At 42.2% G+C, this 24,139-nt stretch overlaps 3 protein-coding genes across 5 annotated transcripts; 2 read left to right on the top strand and 1 right to left on the bottom strand.

Moving 5' to 3' along the window:
* Positions 1 to 989: 989 nt before the first annotated feature.
* Positions 990 to 13,475, top strand: grk5 (G protein-coupled receptor kinase 5). The gene is made up of 16 exons (XM_028979165.1): positions 990 to 1,269; positions 3,050 to 3,145; positions 3,232 to 3,344; positions 3,579 to 3,656; positions 4,939 to 5,039; positions 5,161 to 5,253; positions 5,333 to 5,396; positions 5,477 to 5,617; positions 9,320 to 9,510; positions 9,884 to 9,921; positions 10,229 to 10,318; positions 10,535 to 10,743; positions 10,827 to 10,967; positions 11,049 to 11,186; positions 11,270 to 11,407; positions 11,489 to 13,475. Exons 1-16 carry the CDS (start codon positions 1,218 to 1,220, stop codon positions 11,567 to 11,569), a joined length of 1,764 nt encoding a protein of 587 aa, XP_028834998.1. The 5' UTR covers positions 990 to 1,217; the 3' UTR covers positions 11,570 to 13,475.
* Positions 11,738 to 16,849, bottom strand: ash2l (ash2 like, histone lysine methyltransferase complex subunit). 3 transcript variants are annotated; one of them, XM_028979164.1, is made up of 17 exons: positions 16,770 to 16,849; positions 16,391 to 16,485; positions 16,149 to 16,294; positions 15,951 to 16,039; positions 15,775 to 15,869; positions 15,600 to 15,695; positions 15,395 to 15,490; positions 15,230 to 15,305; positions 15,030 to 15,047; positions 13,993 to 14,095; positions 13,555 to 13,772; positions 13,271 to 13,438; positions 12,989 to 13,182; positions 12,774 to 12,866; positions 12,586 to 12,684; positions 12,433 to 12,492; positions 11,738 to 12,174 (listed from the first exon to the last, which is right to left on the bottom strand). In XM_028979164.1, exons 2-17 carry the CDS (start codon positions 16,460 to 16,462, stop codon positions 12,067 to 12,069), a joined length of 1,731 nt encoding a protein of 576 aa, XP_028834997.1. In that variant the 5' UTR covers positions 16,463 to 16,485; positions 16,770 to 16,849; the 3' UTR covers positions 11,738 to 12,066. The 3 variants fall into 3 exon arrangements, with proteins under 3 accessions (XP_028834997.1, XP_028834995.1, XP_028834996.1); XM_028979162.1 differs by having other exon boundaries at positions 16,419 to 16,485; positions 16,770 to 16,839; XM_028979163.1 differs by lacking the exon at positions 15,030 to 15,047 and having other exon boundaries at positions 16,419 to 16,485; positions 16,770 to 16,839.
* Positions 16,850 to 21,943: 5,094 nt separating this feature from the next.
* On the top strand, positions 21,944 to 22,792 carry pnx (posterior neuron-specific homeobox). The gene is made up of 2 exons (XM_028979498.1): positions 21,944 to 22,076; positions 22,301 to 22,792. Exons 1-2 carry the CDS (start codon positions 21,977 to 21,979, stop codon positions 22,699 to 22,701), a joined length of 501 nt encoding a protein of 166 aa, XP_028835331.1. The 5' UTR covers positions 21,944 to 21,976; the 3' UTR covers positions 22,702 to 22,792.
* Positions 22,793 to 24,139: the final 1,347 nt, after the last annotated feature.

Below are 24,139 nucleotides of genomic sequence, written 5' to 3'. Positions count from 1 at the left end.
AATCATCAAAATCCCTGCACTAACACCAATTGCAGACTTACTCTACCCTGGAATGGCATCCTTCTCTGTTTCAGTCCTTCCCAAGGTTTCTTCCTTTCTTTTTTTCTCTCTCCTAGAGTTTTGTTGAGTGGAGTTTTTCCTTGTGTGCAGAAGTGTCAACTGTAGGGCCTGTCAAAGCCCATTGAGATGTACTGTATGTGATTATGGGCTATATAAAAAATAAATGACGTTGTGTTATTTTGTAGCAGGAAGTCAGTACAGTCTTTCCTCATTTTTTGTTGGCAAGTACTTATTTCACATTCTGGTTTGCTTGATTCCCACAAGGAGGTTATTTCAAGGCCGTTTCATGCCATGTTGTTGTAACGACAGGCTAATAATTAGCAGTAAATTTCTTTCATTCGGTTAAATGAGGAACCTGCAGCTTCTACATGCAGGATTCCATCCAAACTGCATAAGAAATTTACTGTGATGAAAACGAACGATCATTGAAATAAATGTCATGCAATTTCCGGGTTTAAACACTTTTACTATAAAATATTTACAATAGTTTGTATTCAGGACATTGTTCTGACAGGACTATTGTTGCTGTTTTAAGATGTAAATTGAGTTGTATGTGTATGTGTGTATCAGACAATCTCTTGTTTGGTATTATCTTACCAGCGGCACTTCATTGAGTTTGATGAACTGAAGAAATGGTGCTTTAAAGGATTGCGACCAAAAAGTGTCCACTTTCCATTTGTTTATTGATTTTCCCTGGAAACTGCTTTCATTTGGAATGGGAACAGTACATTTTGTTGAAATGAATCAAAATAGATTATAGTGTGCCATAAATAGTTTGTCACCTGATCGGAAAGGTGCTTAAAATATCACTCTCATTATTGTAAACAATGGCAGGGAGGAGGAGTCAGTGCTGCTCATGCTCCCAGTTGTTGGTGGGATGGGCTGGAGGAGTAAAATGTGGATGTGGTTTCTGAGTCGATAGCTACAGGGCAAGCCGGTTTGAGCACAAACCATTCTGCAACCGAAACAAAACATGAGAACAAAGTCACCCAGGACTTCAGCTGAGACTGTGCAACTTCTGGCTGCGGTTGCTGCTGCTGCTGCTGCTGCTTCCGACAGCATTTAATTCCATTAAAACTACTAATGAAAATGCCGTTGTGCTGAATTTCAACTTGTATTTTGAAGTTTTTTCTTTTGGTTTACATTACACCGTCCCAATGGAGATAGAGAACATGGTAGCGAATAATGCACTGCTGAAGGCCCGTGAAGGTAAGATGCTTGGGAAATCACAGCATAACATCTGGAATCTAAATTGCTGTGCTAGTGCCTAAAAAATATAAGCAAATGTGTGATTTTTGAATCTTAATTTGCGTCTTTGTTTGGAGGATGCTGATGTGGAGGAGTGTTTCTTACACTTAGTCCATATCCTCCCTGCTTTGTATTCTGCAGTACGGATGGCTAGGTTGGTCTTATTTCGTGGTGACATCAGCCTAGCAGACATTAATGAGAAGCAAAGGTCATTGCACCATTGCACGTGTTGTTTCTTTTTTTTGTCTTGTTGGAAATATCAGAAGTTTGGTTTAACTGATGCATTGAAAATTGAAACAATAATGAGATTTGTGGTGAATCTATCTTGCAGATGGTTAGAAAGTTAAGGTCTATGGTTGAATTTAACCCAAACACTGTCATGTCAGCACTTTGTGCTCAAAGGACCTGTCAGTCACATCTGGGCTTCTGTCAGCACGCTCACCTGTTGATTCCGTTCTGCACACTCAGAACCGAGCCCTTAGAATGCCACATTGTGGACATGTAGAAATATTTGGCAGGTAAATATTTCAGTAAATGCAGCAAATCTTTCTAGAGATTCAGTTCATTGCTCATCCATCCCATGTCTCTTCAGCAGAGCCATTCAGTAAAATCAGCAGAGCATGGACTATTATGTCCATAGGTGTGGTTTTCACTTCCCTCAGCTATTTTTAGCCACATAGTAGAGCATGCCATGAATTTTTAGAAACTTGCAGAGCAGCACAGCTGATTAGAACCTCTGATAAGAGCAAAGCCAAAGCCAAAGTGCATTTTCTTGTCAAACAGGCACTTGTTGGCTGCACACAGGTTTAAAATATGTATTCACAACATATCTACATCCAATGCCAGTACAATAAGGCACATGTAAGAAATGAATGATCCAATGAAATGAACCAAATTGCTTTGGTTTTATCTGCTGCAATACGGTCTATTTAACTCAGTGACACTTTACAATAAACAGAAAATGAAACATTATCGATGCATAAAACCACACATCATGTACATAGTATTTTTTTTGTGTAAATAGCAGTACAAGGTGCTTTATGTTAAGAAAAAAATACATAAACTGTTTTAATGGTTTGAGTTTGAAAAGAGAGGATTCTAGGTCTGAGGAAGTACATTTAAGCTGTTGAAAGGAATGTGCTATTAATATGCAACAACATTATGCAGCATATCATCATGTTCAAGAGCGCTCAGTCCTGCGTAAGTGTAAAGTGTAACATGATATCATCTGAATATACCAAGAACAAATTGCAAGAATGTGCTGGCTATTGAATGGCACTGATTCTGTTACAGGTTTGGCTGGTTAGTGACGTACTTTGAAATCTCTCTGACTTATTTAGTCCTTAACATGTTACTTTCGCTGAAACTTCTGTCACCGGTTGGTTGAAAGCTTTATGCATTGCACTGCACAACTGGTTCATTTCAGTGCATGTCGTACATTTCTATACACTTAATATAAATGTTATTTCTATTAACTTGTCCAGAGAAGAGCATGTTTCAGATTCATGTATGAGTGCTGTTCTGGTAGCAATATACATCAACTATCCAAAATTTTAAAACCACCATCTTTGCCACATTGAAACATGGACTCCACCAGACCTCTGAATGTGTCCAGTAACCTCCGCAACCAAACAAATCCAAATTCCTATAAATTGTGAGGCCTCTGTGGATTTTGCAGTACATCCCACAAACACATGTTCAGATTGAGAGGTTTTGAGATGTTTTATGATTTGATTGACAGACAGTGCTATAAATAGAAAAGGGAGGAGCAAAAAATGGAAGCAGCTGTTGCAGTTCCCCCACATCACTGAGTGCGCTGAACTAGCCAGCAGCCTGGGTGAGTGTTTCTGTAGCAATAACCAAAAATCTACATGCGCTCCATTTGAGAAGGGGCCTTGCTGACTTTGAATATATTTGTTTTAGAAAGAGACTACTTCAGCCTGTGTGTGCAGCAGCCCATTGGGAAGCAGCTGTTCCGTTTGTTCTGTAGGACCAAACCAGAACTGCAGAAATGCATTTCATTGCTAGATGCCGTGGTACGATTCACACACTTTCTTCCTGATCTGGTCTCACCTGACAGGCCAGACATTTTACGTACATTCCAGTCCTGGGCAACAATAATACCAATTACTCTGTCACATGCTTGGACATACTACACAGCAAACCTTGGACTGCTTTCCTGTATTTTCAGAGATTTGTTTTGCATTTGTTTTGCCTAAAAATGCATACCTGCATGTAAATGCATGATTTATATTCTTTACAATCTTCAGGATCAGTATGTCGTCATTCCAGAAGAGGACTACAACAGGTCTGGCAGAAACATCATTCACAAGTACCTGCGCAGACAGGTGATGAATTTAGCTCAGCATGAAGTTAATTCAACAACAACATTTATTTCTTATGTAGCCCAAAACCACATACAGTATGTTTAAATGGGCTTTGACAGGTCCCCCACACTTTGACTGTTTGCATGATCTCCCCACTTTCATCTCCTCTGGGTGACTCTAAATTTTCTGTAAGTGTGAGTGAGTGTGACTGGCTTGAGTCTAAGAGGTTATGGAGTTATTAAATATTACATTAGAGCTACATTGGCTGCCATCCCCCCTATGTACAGTAGTGGCCAAAAGTTTTAAGAATGACACAAACACTGGTTTTCTGTATTTTTGCCGCTTCTGTTTTCATTATGGCAACTTGCATATCCTCCAAAATGTTATGAAGAGTGATCAGATGAATTGCAAAGTCCCTCTTTGCCATGAAAATGAACTTAATCTCCCCCCAAAAAACATTTCCACTGCATTTCAGCCCTGCCACAATAGGACCTGCTGAGATCATTTCAGTATCCTCTTGTTAACACAAGTGAGAGTTTCGAGGAGCACAAGTCTGGAGATCATTCTGTCATGCTGAATGAGTTAGAGTAGCAGACTGGATATTTTAAAAGGAGGCTGAGGCTTGAAACCATAAGGGTAAAAGCAAAGTGATAACTAAGTGGCTCAGGGAACATTTTGGGTCCATGGTCAGGAAACTCCCCGGACCTAAATCAAATTGAGAACTTGTGGTCGATGCTCAAGAGGCAGGAGGACAAACAAAAACCCACAAATTCTGACAAACCCCAAGCACTGATTATGAAGCAATGGGTTGCCATCAGTCAGGATTTGGGCCAGAAGTTGATTGACAGCATGCCAGGGCGAATTGCAGAGGTCTTGAAAAAAAAAAGGGCCAATAATGCAAATATTGACTCTTTGCATAAACTTGATGTAATTGTCAATAAAAGCATTTGAAACTAATAAAATGCTTGTTATTATACTTCAATACACCACAGAAACAACTGACAAAAAGATCTAAAACCTTAATTAGTATTTTTCATGAATTTAATATTTAATATGCTGTTCTTTTACAGATCATATTTCATGGTCTGTTTTTCCACTTCAATGTTTTAAGTACTGGACTCTTCTTGCGCCCGTGTTATGCACCTTTGTGTTTTTCCGTGTGTGTGTGTGTGTGTGTGTGTGTGTGTGTGTGTGTGTGAGCACTCTCTACTGCAAACAAAAACTACCTTTGGGTACTAATTAAGTAACTTGAACCTGAACCTGAACTGTGTGTGCATATGTGTGTGTGTGTGTGTGTGTTTAGTCTGCTGAGTGTGTTCTTCAGGTTGTGGACAAATATGGGTTGAAATGCAGACAGATGCTGGAACAAAATCCACATGAAGGCGTGTTCACAGACTGTGAAAAGTGAGCTTCATCACTTCCATCATCACTTCATTTATTGAAACCACAATTTTACTGATGCCAACCCCAAAATATTGCTTGTCTCTTTATTGCCTAGCAAACATTTCTCTGTTTTTGTTCCCAGGGCAGTTCATGATTATCTAAAGCAGGCACCCTTTAGAGATTATCTAAACAGCATTTATTTTGATCGATTTCTCCAGTGGAAGATGATTGAGAGGTAAGTTAGTGTTGTTTAATTTCTACTGTTTGCGTATTATCCAATAGCCTCAATGATTCTTTCCTCATATTTTTTACAGACGACCAGTTACAAAGTCCCTCTTCAGAGAATATCGTCTGTTAGGGAAGGGTGGGTTTGGGGAGGTAAGCCTTCATCACCACAAAAGACAAGACGAAAGTGAAGGTTGCAGTATTTGTTGTGAGCTGTACTTGTGATGATTCAGGTGTGCGCTTGCCAAGTCCGAGCTTCTGGGAAAATGTACGCCTGCAAGAAACTGGAGAAGAAGCGTGTGAAGAAGCGACATGGCGAGTCCCTGGCCCTCAATGAGAAACAGATCTTGGAGAAAGTCAATAGTAGATTTGTGGTAATAGGCCTTTATTTCCCACAATAGTAAAAATTGTTTCTACTGAAAGGCAAGGACAAGTGGACTTGCTTTGGGTGGATGTTTGGTTTTCTCACACTCTTCCCCCTTTCTTTTTCTGGTGCAGGTCAGGTTGTGGGTGCTTATAATGTATGTTGGTAGGTGCACTTGTCTGTACCTGTTAAAAGGACCATTTGAACTACTTCAGCACACATGTCTTATTCAGTAGTAAAATTCTTCTTGTGCATTGACTCGATTGTGTTGATAATTGAAAAGACTCCTGTAGCTATATCACATTAGTCATGCACGGGAATAACCAATCAGCACACAACAAAAGCTGAAGTGAAATCAAGGTCCATGTAATTTAAATGGTTTAATTCTCCATGACGTGTACTTAATGGCCACCCTATATGAAGCAAGCAAGGCTTAAGTCACGTCAAGTCAAAGCACTTTAGTGAAAAGTGAAAGTAAAGTGATTGTGAAACACTGCAGCACAGCACACAGTGACACAACAAAATGTGTCCTCTGCTTTTAACCATCACCCTCATTGAGCAGCCATGACAGGCGCCCGGGGAGCAGTGTGTGGGGACGGTACTCAGGATTTTAACCGGCAACAGCAGTTCCACTGCACCAAAGTACTGTACAGACATAAAAGGACAAACAGAAATACAGTGGAGGAAATAATTATTTGACCCCTCGCTGATTTTGTAAGTTTGTTCAATGACAAAAAAATGAAAAGAAATAAAACAGTATCATTTTAATTTTAACAGTGACAGATAGCACATCAAAAGAAAAATTGAAAAAAATAAAAGATAGAGACTGATTTGCATTTCATTGAGTGAAATAAGTATTTGAACCCTCTATATTAAAAAAAAAAAAAAAAAAAAAGAAAAAAAAAAAAAAAAAGACTTGTGGCAAAACCCTTGTTTGCAAGCACAGAGGTCAAACGTTTCTTGTACTTGATGAACAAGTTTGCACACATTTTAGGAGGAATTTTGGTCCACTCATTTCTAAATCGAGTTTTCGAGGCTGTCTCTGTGCAACTTTGAGCTTCAGCTCCCTCCATAGGTTTTCTATTGGATTAAGGTCAGGAGACTGACTAGGCCGCTCCATGACCTTAATGTGCTTCTTCTTGAGCCACTCCTTTGTTGCCTTTGCTGTATGTTTTGGGTCATTGTCGTGCTGGAATACCCATCCACAACCCATTTTCAATTTCCAGCAGAGGGAAGGAGGTTGTTACTCAGGATATTACGATACATAGCTCCGTCCATTTTCCCGTTGATGCGGAGAAGTTGTCCTGTGCCCTTAGCAGAAAAACCCCCAAAGCAAAATGTTTCCACCTCCATGCTTGACAGTGGGGATGGTGTTTTGGGGGTCATAGGCAGCATTTTTCTTCCTCCAAACATGGCGAGTTGAGTTAATGCCAAAGAGCTCAATTTTGGACGCATCTGACCACAGCACCTTCTCCCAGTCACTCTCTGAATCACTCAGGTGTTCATTGGCAAACTTCAGACGGGCCTGCACATGTGCCTTCTTGAGCAGGGGGACCTTGCGAGCACTGCAGGATTTTAATCCATTGCGGTGTAATGTGTTTCCAATGGTTTTCTTGGTGACTGTGGTCCCAGCTACTTTGAGGTCATTAACTAACTCCTCCCGTGTAATTCTAGTATGATTTCTCACCTTTCTCAGAATCATTGAGACACCACGAGGTGAGATCTTGCATGGAGCCCCAGACCGAGGTTGATTGATGGTCATTTTGTGCTCCTTCCATTTTTGAACAATTGCAGCAACAGTTGTCACCTTCTCTCCCAGCTTCTTGCTAATGGTTTTGTATCCCATTCCAGCCTTGTGCAGGTTCACAATTTTGTCTCTGACATCCTTGGACAGCTCTTTGGTCTTTCCCATGTTGGAGAGTTTGGAGTCTGCTAGGGCTGCAACAACGAATCGATTGAATCGATAAAAAACGATTACTAAACGAGTTGGCGACGAATTTCCTAATCGATTCGTTATATCGCGCGACACGGAGACGTTTGATTATTAAAAAAAAACTTTATTTGAGCGCGGAGCGGAATGAACACACTCAGTCTCCCTCGCGCACAGATGGTAGCAGAGTTTGGCGCCTCATAGACAGCGCGGAGCAACAAAAAAACAAGCGGAGGTAGAGGACAGATTCATGGCGGAGGCAGAGAAATCTGCGCGAAAATATGCAAAAGCGACATGGCACGGCACGGGAGCACCACAGCAATGATCCTGCACCTGAAACGCAAACATGTTGGAGTGTTTGAGGAGGAAGAAGGGAGTTCAGCAGCAGGGTAAGTCGCTACAGAATCCTACTTTTGTTCCGTTTTGAAGTGAGGAACGTAATGTCCCAGGTGCTGGTGTTTAACTCGCCGCGGAAGAGAACTAGACGGGGACTTACAGCGCCACCTACAGGTGTAGAGGGGGGATGAAACAGGATGGACTGTTCTCTGCGTCTCCGCGTGGACGACTCGCCTATTGTGACCCTGAGTAAGACACTTAACCATAAGTTGCTCCAGGTGGACTGTCCCTGTAACTACTGATTATCGCTCTGGATAAGGGCGTATGATAAATGCTGTAAATGTAAATGTTTACCCGTCATCCAGCTTGACAGGCATGACAAGTTAGCGTTAGCGCGTTAATAACAGTAGTAAAGCAGGGGTGCTATAGTTACTTTGCATTAAAAGACTAAAGACATGTTTTTATTCACTAGCCTTTTTTGGACCATTCATTTTTCAATCTGTTGTCATGTATAGCTACACTGCAAAAGAAGCTTTTCTTACCTAGTAATTTTGTCTCGTTTCCAGCCCAAATATCTAAAAAATCTTAAATCAAGATTACTAGACAAGAAAAATGGCATGAGAAAATTAAGTGATGCTTAACTTCTGTTTGAGATTATATCTCATTAAGATTAGTTTTCTTACCCCATTGGCAGATAATTTTGCTCGTTTTAAACAAACAATCAGTTGCAGCCATAGAGTCTGCCTGATTGATTGATTCTGTGGACAGGTGTCTTTTATACAGGTGACTAGTTAAGACCGGTGTCATTAATGAGGGTGACTAGTTGAGTAGGCGTGTCTAACCACTCTGTAGGAGCCAGAACTCTTAATGGTTGGTAGGGGTTCAAATATTTATTTCACACAATGAAATGCAAATCAGTCTCTATCTTTTATTTAAAGTTATTTTTTCAATTTTCCTTTTTATGTCACTGTTAAAATAAACCTACCATTAAAATGATACTGTTCTGAGACTTTTCATTTCTTCGTCATTGGACAAACTTACAAAATCAGCCAGGGGTCAAATAATTATTTCCTCCACTGTACATAAGAAGATTACAATAAAATACAATGATGGCAAAAGCAACAAATAGGGGGGTGATGAAAATTACTTAAATGTATAATAATAGGATTAAACATTTAAAATGTAAAAGTAAAAAAAAAAAAAAAATTGGGGAGAGATGAAGAGGACAAAATAAAAACACATTGAGGGAAAACTTTAAAAGTCTGGGAAAGCTAAAGAGTACAGATGAGTTTTAAGCCTGGATTTAAAAGCCGAGGTTGTGGGGGCAAATTATACGTCAAGTGCTAGCCTGTTTCACAGGCGGGGCCCAGCAATTGTGAAGGCTCTGTCACCTTTTTCATTTTGCTTAGGGACACAATGTTGCTGAACGTTCCTTCTCTGCCACAGGTGAGCTTAGCGTATGCCTATGAGACCAAAGAAGCCCTTTGTTTAGTGCTGACCCTACTGAACGGAGGAGACCTGAAATTCCACATTTACAACATGGGCCTGCCTGGCCTGTCCCCAGACAGAGTGCAGTTCTACGCTGCAGAGATCTGCTGTGGGCTCCAGCATCTTCATGAGAAGGACATTGTTTACAGGTTGGCATTTTATGTCTTTCTCCCTTCTTCATGTTTGCCTAATGTGCTCCTGGTTTGCTGCTTTTTTTACAAGCTGGCACAGGGTATGTCAGGAAAGTACTGTGTCAAATTTTGAATATTAAATGAACCCAAAAGCTGATAAAATCTTTCCTAGCCATTGTTTCCTGTTGGCACACAGGACAGGCGCCATTTTCATCATTGCATTGGAACGAAGTAGCTTATGGTCCATATATATTTATTTAAATATATAAAAGCCTTCTCTATACAGAATTATTGTGGTTCAGTGTTACATGTATTTTGATTTCTTTGGGCTTATGAGAACATATAATTCTTGTATCATTTAGTGTATAAATAAAGGCTTTCATTTCTACAGGGACTTAAAACCAGAAAACATTCTGCTGGATGATTATGGTGAGTATTTGGATTGATAAGTGTTTAAGTCCTGCAGTTTCATATTTAAAAGTGACATTTTGATTGCAGTGAAACATTGCACAATTTATAATTTACATTTACAGCATTTATCAGACGCCCTTATCCAGAGTGACTTACAATCAGTAGTTACAGGGACAGTCTCCCTGGAGCAACTCAGGGTTAAGTGTCTTGCTCAGAGACACAATGGTAGTAAGCGGGATTCGAACCCGGGTCTTCTGGTTCATAGGTGAGTGTGTTACCCACTAGGCTACTACCACCCCTAATGCAGTGTCTGTATGTTTTTCAGGACACATCAGAATTTCAGACCTAGGTCTTGCAGTAACACTACCCAATGGAGAGCGTGTTCATGGCAAAGTCGGTACGCTGGGTTACATGGGTAGGTGTACGAAGTGTCTACCTCAGGAAGTGTCTTCTCTGAGATGAGTGAACTGGACTTATTTAAATTGACATCAAATCCTTTGCCCTGCTCAGATTTCAGCTTTCAAGTGTGTGGTATCATTAAGGCTTTTGGTTTTGCAGTTTCTCGAGATACACAGGAGGACATTTAATTCAGTAACAGACGTTGCTCATAGTGTTGCTTTTGCACACACAGCACCAGAAGTGATTAAAAACAAACATTACGACATCAGTCCAGACTGGTGGGGTCTTGGGTGTCTGATCTATGAGATGACTGAGGGATCCCCGCCTTTCCATAAACACAAAGAGCGTGTGAGCAGACGTGAGACAGACAACAGAGTCCTGGAGACAGCGGAGAGGTACAGTTCCAGGTTCAGTCCTGAAACCAAAGACATCTGCCTAAAGGTACGAACCTGTTGTCTTTCTTCTTACACCTCGTATCCAGAGTTTAAAGAGAAGTTCTGTGTGTCCCATTACCAACCCTTCAGCTTTTGGTGAAAAACCCAGCAGACCGGCTGGGCTGTAAGGTGGTCAACGGGGCAGCAGAGGTGAAGGCTCAACCATTCTTCAAAGAAATCAACTTCAGAAAGTTGCAGGCAGGGATGCTACAGCCCCCATTCGTTCCTGATGTAAGTAATGCTACTTTGGTCCTTTTTCTGTGAGAGCCTTATAACCCCTGCAAAACCACTCCAACCCCCCGCGTTCTCCAGCCGAGAGCTGTTTACTGCCAAGACGTAATGGACATTGATCAGTTCTCCACGGTCAGAGGAGTCTGCCTTGATGAATCCGATAAGGAATTCTTCCAGAAGTTTAACACCGGCTGCATAAGCATCCCGTGGCAAAATGAGGTGAGGAGGACTTCTGGCCAGATTACTTTTCCACAGCTGATAAGCCAACAATGCAAACATCTTAAATATCTTCCCGAATACAGATGATAGAGTCTGGGTGTTTTGGGGACCTGAATGATTTTGGAACGGAAGACTCCAGACCTGCAGATCTTGACTGGGAACATCCACCTCCTTCCCAGCAGCCCCGGCGCAAACTGTTCCACCGCATCTTTAAGAGACAGGTAAGAGCTTAACACAGAAACACAATTCATTTTGAACAGGATGCTTTATTAAAATTCACTGATTTTCTTCTGTGAATGCAGAACTCCCAGAAATGTGAGGTGGAGAGGAGCGGCTCTCCCTCCAGCCAGTGCTCTGCAGAATATCTGCTGGACGTGTGCTAACAGACCCTACTGTACGGTGTAAATACCTGATGCTTTGTATACCAGTCTTCCTTGGTGAAAATGCAGGGAAGTTTTTTTTGTACATTTAAAAGTAATTCTTATCGTATGAATGAATGAATTTGTAAAACGAGTAAATGAATGAATGCAGTTGCATTGATTTACCTCCAATTTGTTTGGAAAAAAGAATTTATTAAAAACAGACAACAATATACATAAAAAAAATGCAACACAAAGCAGACATATGTTATCTAACAAAATAAACTCAACTTTTCACACAGCAAGAAGGGAGGGGACAAACTTGACTGACACAGTGAAAACTCAACTCTCAGTCTTAAGCTCCTTGGGCATTTAAGGGGGTTTAAAACTTAAGTAAAATGTAAATCAATTTAAATTTGGTGACTTGATAATATTTTTAACCACTGACACACCCAAGATTAGAATGCAATATCCACTGGTCCAGATACAGTTAAAGTACAGTAGATGTACTTTACAATGACTTAACCCTCCCACGGGGGACTTCGCCGGCCATCCACTTCCGTCTCTACGTGGTAAAGCATGTCCGCTAGAGTGTGTTCTATCACTGCACCCCATCCCATGTCACTCATCTGAAAGTACAGCAGAAATGGTTAAAATGCTAGAACTCTTCAAAAGATGTATACATATGAATATGGACACGTGATCATGAATATTAAAAATATCATATTTGTCTCAATAAAAAATACTGCAATGTTCTTGACATCAGCAGTCCAACATCTTGAAAAACTCTTTTGAAAAAACTATTTGTTTTCAAACATTAATATTTTAATACAATGCTTAACTAAAATTATTACAGTGCATACAGCATTTTAGATTTTGTTACTCACTGGCTGGAATTTGACATCCTTTGGTGGGTATTTGAAGTGTGGCCCAAAATTAACAGATACCTGACAATTTGTATCAGAAAAGAAGAATGAAAGATCCAGAATACAGTGGCATAGTGGGGTTTAGAAAAATAATAATAATCTGAAGGCAAATACCGTGCAGCTTTTGTAGAGAGAAATAGCAGGGAAGTACATCCCCTCAAAAAGGTTGTCAAATGCCAGGCCCTGGCTGACTCCATTCTTGTAAAACTGCATCTGAATAGTGGGACAAAGAACATATAATCGTAGTTGACGTGAAATATGCTGACATGAGGATGTGCAGATCAGACTGTAGACATACTCACTCTGCTCGGACCAGCTGTTTTCAAGCTCTTCTCTGCCTTGTCCACATAGTCCTTCTCTTCAAAATACAAGTAGCTTTTGAATTTGATCAGTGCCTGGAAGAGAAATGTCAGCTGTAAACACTGGGTGCTTCAGACTAATGTTCTCTACGTGGACTGAACCAACTGAACTTGGTCATTTTAACTGACTATAAGCATGGGGTCAAGTGTGAGCATACTTTATCCTTGTAGGTGTCTGGCAAGGCCTTGGATGTCTCTGTGTTGTCTGGAAGATCAATGAAGAAGCCAAGGATGTCCCCCTGGCCATAGCTGTCAGAATAGTGTTTGCCTATGGACTGATGGAAACGCGTCCCCTTTTTACTGCGCCAGGAGTAGCTGAACTTATCATATCCAAGGGGTGCCTGCAGATTGCCTGCCAGTTAGATTGGAATAATTAAGTTGTTAAGTTTCGTGTGTGTGTGTTTTCAACCTTCTCTAAACAAAGCTGCATATTTACCCACCTAAAGCTTGTGACCAACCAAGTCGTGCGGCTGTGTCAGGTGGCATTTCATCCACTGTAACCTCGAAATACCAGGCACCCTTCCTCACACCATGGGAAGCACGGACCATGGAATACCCTTTCTCTCCAGTCACAGTCAAGCGGTCATCTGATATCTTTAACTGGGGAGCTTTGAAGAATGAAGAAAAAAAAAAAAAAAAAAAAAACTCAGCTAAAGAAATGCACAAAACCATTTTACATAATGAGCTCACAAAACAGGAAAGAGGATAAATCAAAGGACAGTACCTCTGTCATGGAGGGCCAGGAGGACTCTCTCATAAAGACAGGCCCGGTAGAGGTCACCAGGGATGGGTTTCCCTGCCCAGCACTCCTGGTCCAGCTTATCTGGGTCTGGTGCATGTGGATCTGGCTCAGCCAAGATGTAGCGGTAGCCGTCTTTATTGAAGGGATGCTCCAGAGGGTAACCATGGGGTGGCAGGCGCTGTGCTGCAAATAGTGGATCACTGGAAAAAAACAAAGCAAGACATGCTGCTTCGGCCATTTGTGTAATTATATGGTGACATATATGGCTGCACATTAATGGTTATGATGTTGTTCTGGTCATGATAAGTGGGGGAGGACTTCGTCTGTATCTGCCACAGCTCACAACACATACATTAAGTAGACAAATACTCGTATTAGATTTTTTGTTTGTGTGTGTGTGTGTGTGTTCGTGCACACTACCTGCGTGTTCTCTTGGCCGTTCCTGCTGTGGCACCATCTTGCTGCTGCTGCTGTTTACGTTTGGCCCCACGGCCTTTCCCCGTTCCTCCAGGAGCCAAAGCACCTTCACACAAACGCACAAATTATAATGCTATCCCATACACACAAACCTGTTTTCTAAGGCAGGACACTTAGCCCATAACACACACATTAGTGTAAGAAAACACAAAACAGGCAGACAAATCAACCTTAAAAGTACAGATCACATTATTATCCTTTTTCTTCTGTTTGGTTGTCGAGGTTTGAGAGTTTGAGCTGTTTTCTTTTGTAACCTTTTGAGAATATTGCTATTGCCTATGCTCTAATTCTAATAAACAAAGTTTAAAAAACAAAAAAAAAAGTGCAGATCACAATAATTAATAACAATGATGATTTACAATTAATTAAATAACACAGCTGAGATTTTTTACATAAACATTTTTAGAGCGGTTCAAATGAACACACTCAAAGAAACACTTCTACTAGAGCTACTGTTCTAAGAGGAGCCAAAATCCAACAAAATTTCACAGTAAACCATTATGGTTTCGCAGGAAATAATCCAAATTCCAGACATGAATTATGTAATAGTTCATAATCACTCACCAACAAACAACCACACAAAACACAGACAATCAGATCCCAGATTAACGCAGAGATAGGGTTGGACAATCTAATAGCCATAACATTTGGTTTGCAGAAGGCCACCTGTTCATCAGTGCAGAGCAATAGGCTGAGCAGCAGTTTGTCAAAGGCTATGGCAGTTAGATTGGCTTGGCTGGGTGCAAACAAACAGGACTGGGCAGCCACACACAGGCAGGGATTAGTGTAGCTGTTTATTTATTTTAATAAAAATAATAAAAAAGCTGCGAACAAGAGGTCAAACAGGGCGGGACCTCAAAGGGAACAAGGCCAACATCTTAATGCTTGATCACAAAGGAAAAGCTTAATGAAACTTTTAAAATACGCAGACAGAATGGGTTATAGGAGAACAAACAGAGCCCTGACAACCTCATATTCACCTGAGAATGCAGATCCACCTGAAATACAATATAAAGTTGTTAAGGGTCTCCCTAAACAGCAATGATACTCATATACAGTCTGTAAAGAATTCAGGAGTAGATTATTTAGACCTGATATTTACACCCTACACAACAAGCAATAACGTGAGTAATTAAAACTACACAAAAAAAAAAAACAGTTAAATGTCCCTGTTGTTTACCATTAAGTCCTCCTGTGGTGGTGACCGATGATGTCTGTTTCTGGGTGTCATAAGATGGTCCTATGTTGCCCAAATCCTGAAGATCCAAACCAAGACAATGGTTACAAATGTTAAAAACGTAATGCACCAAGTCAACGTTAGAGCAAGAATTCTGATGCAAAGCACCTGATCCAAGAGTCCAAATTTTGGGTAGTCTTCTTCAGGGTCCTTGCTGCCAGGATCTGGGTGCTCTTTTACCAGGAAGACATCACGCTCTTTGCTCTTTTAAATGGATGTTAAAAAAGATTTTTGAGGGTGTATCAGACAACAACCCAGACCAATCAATATTCTATCTGCAGGTTGAAATTTAAAAATGAAACTCTGTTGTTACCATAGTTTTCACTATGTTGTTTGGCCATGTTAGTTTCCCGGGTCTCTGCCGAGTCGTCATGCACTCCCAGTACTTGTCAATGAAAGGTATGATGTCCTGCAGACAGAATATACAGTGAAACTCCCACAAGGTTCCAAATACGAAACAATAACTGAATGTTTTTTTTGTGTAGAACCTTCTCCTTTGAAAACATGGTCTTAGGGTGCTCGTCCTGCACTCGTGACCGCCATGTCAGGTTTGCTAGGGCAGTCAGGCACATTTCCTTCAGATCTAGAATGGAAAATCAGTTCCCAGTGATAAAAACGAACAAAATAATCTGGTACGTATAAACAAACCATAGAAAGCACGTACTGGCTGGTTTCCTCAGAAAGTAGGTGTTGCCGCTGTGGTGACAGACATTGCAGTGAAACACATAATTGGTCATGAACGGGAGGCAGGTCCTAAATACCAAGAAAATCGGAAATAAGTACAATTATGAGCCACAACTAGAGTGTATGTTTCCATCTGAGAATTAGACTGTAAGACTCGCAGACTGAATTTCATTCTTACACAGTGTCAATGCTGAACGTGTCTGCAGTGAACCATTTTGTGCACAGGGCACACTGCAGCTCCACCTCGCCCAGCTGCCGCCCATTCTCCTCATCTCCGGATCCCGTCTGGATCTCTGCAGACTCCGGGGCGCCACCGGCCGTGTCCTGAAAAGGAGGTGCAGGTTGATCTTGGACCTTCACAGATCTGCCCTTGCTTAACTGTCCACCATTATCTGCATGGTGTTAATAACCATAATATACCATAATAAATAGTAATAGTAAGGAATACCACCGCGTCTTTCCCATTTGAAGATCCAGTTTCCATGTTTGCATTCAGGTCTCCAAACGAAGCCTCCCTAGAAGCGACCATAAAGAAATCATAAATCGTTTAACAAAAACCGTGATATAAACTCCGAACTAGAAGATCAGCTACTCAGGGTTTTTTTTTATTGTTGTATGGTTAGTTTATTTATTGGCTGATACATCGTTCAGCAGTCAACTGGTTTACTCAAGTCAGGATACTGAATAAGACACGAGTGGTAAAACTGTACTTAAATTGTAAAACCTTATATGAAAATGCAGCAATATAATAAATATATATATATGTCTACATTGTCTTTCTTTAGAAACGGACCCGTACCCTTCTCCCGCCTCCGTTTCTGCAGCAGCAGCGCCCGCAGCACCGCTCTCGGTCGCCATGTTTGCTCTTCCTCTCGTTCGGTCTTTCCATAAGCGGGACGCGGGGAAGCAGGGCGCGTTATCGCCCCCTATCGACCTGGAGTGTGTTTAATGTATTTTTTGCGAACGAACGAACCGATGAATTATATGGGAAAGATCCTCTCTGAACGTTGTTATGTTTACTGGGGTGCTACATGTATGTTTCATTTTACATCCATTTCAGAGAGATCATGAACATCCATACATTTTACAGTTACATTCATGTTGCACAACACTGCAAACGAACAACATGACTGAATGAACGGGACTTTTATTTTTCAAGATTCAAGAGAATCAAGAAATTTCAAGAATCAAGAAGTTTCAAAACACAGAAATAGCCTACCATAGACACAGCAGCAGATATTTACCTGACGCTCTTATATATAGCATCTTACAATCATTAGTTACAGGTACAGCTTAAGGTTAAGTGGTCAGGGAACACAACAACTTGTGATCACAGGCAAGTGTTTTACACACTAGGATGCTATCATTAATTATATTTCTAAATTCATTCTGCCGTAAGTGAAAGCACTGCAGCCATGACATGCGCGCGGGGAGCAGTGTGTGGGGACGGTATCTTGCTTGGTGGCACCTTGGCGGTTCGGGCAACCGTCCGATTACGGGGCCGTTTACGTGGGATTTCAGCAGTGACGTTAGGTTTTCTTGAATTTACAGAAAATATGCACCATGCATCATAACAATTTTAGACAGGTGTATACATTTGTTCAATTTGATGTCTGTCGAGCATGGACAGCCGGCTTCAAACCATTCTCTTTATTATATTCAAGTCAGAGGACTGTGACGGAACATTCCAGAACATTGAAGCCGTCCCTTTGCATAAATTTCTTTGTACATTTTGAGGTCATCCAGTCCCTGAATTCATCCGACCCTCAACTTTAACAAGACCCTGAACTTGCCGCAGGGTGGTAGTAGCTCGTCTATAAATCAGAAGACCCAGGTTCAAACCCCACTTACTAGCATTGTGTCCCTGAGCAAGACACTTAACCCTATGTTGCTCCAGGGGGGGACTGTCCCTGTAACTACTGATTGTAAGTCGCTCTGGATAAGGGCGTCTGATAAATGCTGTAAATGTAACCAGCCACACAGCATGATTGCGGTTGGTCACAGGTGTTTTCCTTCTTCCGCCAAGCAAAAGACTTTTTTTTTTAGTCATAACCAACTAACTACATTTTGGTCTCATCAATCAATAACAACATGTATTTGTTATGCAGCCCAGAATTACATACAGTATGAAAGGCAGTTGACACCCCCCACGTGTTGACACTTTTTGAACACAAGGAAAAACTCCAAAGCACTTTGTTCTAAAATGAATCTGGCTTGTGTAATATTAAAAATATTCAAGCATTACAAATGTGCAAATATAAACAAATATTAAAAACATACATTTGTAAAAATTTGTTTGTTTTTGCAATATTTCCATATTTGTAAGACTTGAATATTTGCAATACTGAGGTCAATAGCAGTTGCTCAAGCATTTCACTGCATATCATACCTCGTAAAATTAGAATTTTCAACTGAGCTTTTGCATCAGAATCAGAATCGTATTTATTGGCCAAGTAAGTGCAAGCACACACAAGGAATTTGATTCTGGTAGATGGTCTCTGGTAGATGGTAGATGGTCTCTCTGTGGAATTTGGTTGAGTATAAATAAATATCTGTAAGAATGTACATAGGTCTATAAATAAATAGGCAAAAAACTGAATCCTATATACAGAGTGTACGTAAAGTGCAGTGTGCAACGTTGAAGGTGATTTGCAGTGTGACAGTTTCAGCTGTTTAGGAGGGAGACGGCGAGGGGGAAGAAGCTGTTCCTGTGTTGGCTGGTCCTGGTCTGCAGGCTTCTATAACGTCTGCCAGAGGGCAGCAGGTCAAAAAGTCTGTGTCCAGGGTGTGAGGGATCTGAGATGACTTTCCCTGCCCTTTGCCTGGATCTTGAGAGGTACAGGTCCTGGATGGAGGGCAGTCTGATCCTGTCTCTTTTAGTGGTTGCTCCATACCAGGCGGTGATGGAGGAGCACAGGACAGACTCAATGACCGCAGTGTAGAACTGGATCAGCAGCTCCTGTGGAAGACTGTACTTCCCCAGTTGCCTCAGGAAGGACATCCTCTGCTGGGTCTTTTTGAGGATGGAGGAGGTGTTGGTCTCCCACTTCAGGTCCTGGGAAATGGTGGTGCCCAGGAACTTGAAGGTCTAACAACAATTGGTGGAGTTTATGGAGAGAGCTCAGAAAGGTCTTCTTTCTCATCGCCCTGAATCGTAGAACCATGTGCGGTTACAAGCAGCAAGATGTTCTTGCATACGATCCTCCGCCTAATGACACTCCTGTATTTTTCCTGGCCTGCCATTGCCTCTGATTACATTCCTTACAGCTGAAACGGACAGTTTGAATCTCTGCGGCCTTCCCCGAAACCGTTTTCAGATATTTTGAGAGTTGCTTTGAGAATCCAATGCTGTCACTCTTCAGAGGAGAGTCAAAGCGCACAACTGGTGACTTTGATCATGGACTATGAAGTTCAAGGCTTTTGGTTTTGCAAGCAATCAGTTTTCAGCACCTATGTGCATTCAAATGAGAAAAATTCACAATTATTTTGCACAGCCAGTGCAATTTCATACAACTAAATACACCCCAGATGTTCCTGAAAGACATTTCACTGTTATATGACAAAAGAAGAAGGGTTCCTAGACTTTTTCATTTGACTGTAATTGATGCTTGTCACTCCTGGATCTGTGCAATTGAAGAATCAGGGAAGGATTCAGGGTAGGAGCTCATCTCTTCCAGCAGGACATCTATCTCACAAACTGACGTGTGACACCATCCTGCTCCACGTGAACAGCTTTCATACAAACTCATGCATTTACATTTACGCCATTTACCAGACGCCGTTATCCACAGTGACTTACAGTCAGTAGTTACAGGGACAGTCCCCCCCGGAGACACTCAGGGTTTAATGTCATGCTCAGGGACACGATGGTTGTAAGTCAGGTTTGAACCTGCGACTTTGATGTCTTCTGTTTCATAGGTGACTTTCACTTCATCTATATTGTCTTTTATTTTTCCACTACATTGCTAAGCGTCTCTAAATAAGACCATAGTCTGTGTTGTGTTGTTAATAGAATTAGAAGGTCTTTCGAAGCAAATTCCTTGTGTGTTAAATTCCTTGGTCAACAAACCTGAGTCTTTTTTTTTTTTTTAAGTTCCACTAACAAAACACGGTGATTAGATCAGCATACGATAAAGGTTGCTCGTGTTCAACCTCTAAATATATGAAATAAAATGTGCAGTCCTGGGCCTACATGATCAAAGCAAAGCAGCGAGAGCAGCAAGCGACACACAAGTTCCCCAGTTTACAGCGTCAGCCTCGATACGTTACAAAGAACTTGTGCCGCTCATAAAGTGGTAAAACGTGCTCTAAAAACCACTATTGCCTCGATGAATACAAATGCACCTCCCAAGACAGGAAAGGGGCATGACAATTACGGCAAGTGTTCGCTTTAGTGTGACACCCAGACAGCAATTGATGGAATGATAAAAGCGCCCAGGAGAATAGGTTAAAGAGATGTTAGTTTTGTGTCTCGGCCTCATTCTTGCATTGTCGGCCATCTGTGAGCCGCGGTGTGGTGCAGGGGTAATAATTACAGATGCGACGCCCCCCGCACGCTCTTACAGAAGGACAGAATATCGGAAAAAGTTCCGCAGAGATCTGCAGATCTGGACGTTTTAACTGTTAATTATCTCGACAACACACACAAACGTGATTGGCTTGCTTTCCATGGCAGCCTGCATTAAATGCACATGCATGGTATTGGTCACATGGAACCAGTTGTTGGAAGTGTGACACAGTGCACCAGTTGCATAAATGGTTAAATAAATAAAATGATGATTTTTCCTCGATTTCGTCCGTCTAGTTTTTATTCAGACAAGTGCCATCCGCACGATCTACAACCTACAAGCTGAAAAGAACGCAGCGGATGCAAGATATAGGTACTTGCATGGGAACTATGTACTGATATACGTTTTTTTAAATAGGTATTGAATGTAATGGAAAAATATAAGATGCAGAAAATGCACCAGAAGGACAATTTGTTCGCCATTTTTCATAAATTCATTACACCCTTCAGAACGTACCCAAGGGGACAATAAACCAGACAGGGCCGACACACTTTTCCAAGGGTCCTTTCGGGACCTCCCCACCCCGAACCCCCAAACCCCCGGTCAGTGTGGACAATGGAGCGGGTCGGGAAGGGTCAGCGACGGTGCTGACATCTGCTAATTGTCCCGGTGGGCCGGCGCAGGGGCCGCAGCATCAATGCCGGTGCCTCAGGAGGCGATCCTGCCAGGGGGGCACAAGCGGCATCTGCCAAAGCGACCCTCCTCTGGTGGCTTCAGGGATTATTTATGCGGCCCCCCCACCATCCACCACCACCACCAAACCGACCTCCACAGCAGCACATTCACCAGGACGCAGAAATGCCGCTGGATCAAACAAGTGCAGCGTGCATTACACGAATAATGAACAGACCATGGAAATGGGGTCAAGGGTCAAAGATGCAGTCAGTGGAATATGGAGAGTTGTTCGAAAGTTTTTTTTTTTTTTTAATAAACAGTTATGTAAATCATAAATTAAGCGAATACACGTTTTTTTCCCCCTAAAGTCTCTGAAGCCTCATGCATTTTCTCCTTCTCTCCTGCGGAGAAGTCGATTAATTTGCATCACAAGCCGAGTTCACGTGCTGCACCAGCGTACAAATCCCGGCGCGGCAAATAACAACACGGGCCGCGACAAAGAGCGACACGGCTGTAAAGAAAAGGGCACATTTTAACCAGATGCCCCGCAATAAATAACCCGACAGCGGCTCCCCCGCCGCGCGGCCCGCATTTCCACGTGAAAGCGGCGGCCTGGGGGTCCCGGAGCGGGACGGGGACCCGAACGCGTGTTTGAACATGCAAATGCGCGTGTTTTTTAACGCGCGAGTGTCGTGTGCTGGGTGGGGTATATATAAAGCCTCGGCTCCGCGACCTTCTTTTTAAACGAAAAAAAAAAAAAATGTATCCGTCGCCGTCGGGCTTTCGGACGGAAACTTCGACGGTGCAGCAGGAGCCCAAGGGGATGGCGGAGAGCAAGATCACCCCGTTCTCCATCGCGGACATCCTGGACCCCGACAAGTTCACCGGCACGCCGGGCCACGCGGGACCCTCGTGCGGCGAAGGTTCTTTTCTCTTTTATTCTCTCCTTCCATCCTGTTCCTCCGCGGAGGGGAAACTGTGTAAAAAACAACTCCGTCCGCCAGATGGCAGCATTTCCGCCCCTTTTTTTAATATATATACTTTTTAAATAGAAAACTAATATGTAATAAAATTCCAGACTGTAAATAGTTAGGTTAGGTTAGGTTAGGTTAGGGTGCGGTTGGTTCATTGTATCGCTGCTCCTCAGCAGGTGGCGGCGAGGAGACGCCGGACGCCGGTGCCGCCGGCTCGGACCCCGAGCCTCCCGGGCCCAGAGGCCGGGCGAAGCGCTTCCGCACCGCGTTCACCCTGGAGCAGCTGCGCATCCTGGAGCGCAGCTTCCAGAGCAGCCACTACCTGTCCGTGCTGGAGCGCTTCACCATCGCCCGGGCGCTGCGCCTGTCCGAGACGCAGGTGAAGATCTGGTTCCAGAACCGCAGGACCAAGTGGAAGAAGGAGCGGGAGGGCCAGGTGTGCCCCCTCGGACTCGGACCCGGACTCGGACTCGGACCCTTCCCGCAGCCGTTCGGCGGGATGCACCGGCACCAGTGCGGACCTTTCCCGCAGGCCGCGTTCCCGAGGCGCGCCTACTGTCACCACGCCTGCTGAACCCCGCGAACTTCCCCACTCGGGACTCTTTAGATGGACGTATTTTGTACGGCAAGCCAGATGTTAATATAAATGTTTATATATTTGCGTTTTTTGGAATATTTATTTGACTTCATTTATGTTGTACGCAGCCTGTGGACAGGCGTACTTCTTTCCACGTTGAGATATGAGGGTATGTGTTAACTGTTTGGAGTTTTTGTATGACAAGAGTGTGATATTTTAATCATATGATGTATGTACGTATTGCACAATAAAATGCTGTTTTCGGTAAACACTTGAATCATCGTTCAGTGTGGCCCACAGGCTAGAATTTCAGAAAATGGGATATACGGTGCAGACAGGCCGGATATCAGAGTTTCGCAGATGGAGCTGAGAGAGCAGCAGGAGAGCATCTGTCCACAGTCTCACACATGGCTTGAGTTATCTTCAGACGTCAGTCAAGTGATCCTCAAACAATTAAAAGCTCCAGATAAGTCAGACTGTTTTCCCTGTGATTTAATACTACAGATTAAAAAATGAATATGTGTTGATGTCATGCTGCCTTAGATACTTATGAGCTCATTATGAAAACTGAAGGGTCTGCATACCCCAACAACGAGAAAATCTCCAAAACCCACGCTGACTGCGTCACAGAATACTTTAGGTGTAAAATATCCAAAAACACACAGATGCATTTCATTTCTGTCTTTAAACCTGTAAAGGTTGATAGGAAAAATAGGTAAATGTGGTTAAATATGGGTTTGTTTTGTGCAAGTAATCGCGCAGTTATTATAATAGAAATGAATTCTTCTAAACTCAGTGGTGTGAATGTAATGAGAAATCTGTGTTCTGACTTTTTTTACATTCTACTTTGTATATTGACACAAACCCTTGTGTGGTGTTCATATTTTTGCATGTTGGAAATGAGGCACAGTTAAGGAATCTCAGATTTAAATTATAATTATTTGCATCATTTTTCTTTTGATCAACAAGAAGTATACATCAATATAAAATTCATGACTGGAAAACATCATGGGCTTCACTTTGATGCAACAGTAAGCAAGGTTATTAGTTTGATTCCTCGCTCGGACCTTTTTTTTTAAATATGCGCACAAGCATGCAATAAATATGTAAACACATTTAAAACAAAAAGGAAGGTTGGAGAGTTCCCTCGCCAATTATGTATTAAAGAGTGGGAGTGTGCCAGCGTATAGTGGAAAAAGCTTGTCTCACTCCACCACAGATGAGTGGGTGGAAATTTGGGCAGCTCGTTTCTTTTTCCAGACAAAAGACGTTTTGAGGTCTGTGTCGCGTCTTCTAGTGTCCTGTGTGCCACAAAGATTTTACTGAGAGGATCTTCTTCAGATTCCTTTTCTGAGAAGTTTCAAAATAGAATAGACTGTTGCTGTTTTTATATCATAGTCGGTGAAGAGTAAAGGGCCTTCTTGACTTTAAACAC

The sequence above is a fragment of the Denticeps clupeoides genome, chromosome 5 (assembly GCF_900700375.1).
Source record: "Denticeps clupeoides chromosome 5, fDenClu1.1, whole genome shotgun sequence".
NCBI lineage: Eukaryota > Metazoa > Chordata > Actinopteri > Clupeiformes > Denticipitidae > Denticeps > Denticeps clupeoides.
Note: the sequence above shows the minus strand (reverse complement) of the source record. Positions and strands in the feature narration are given on the sequence as shown.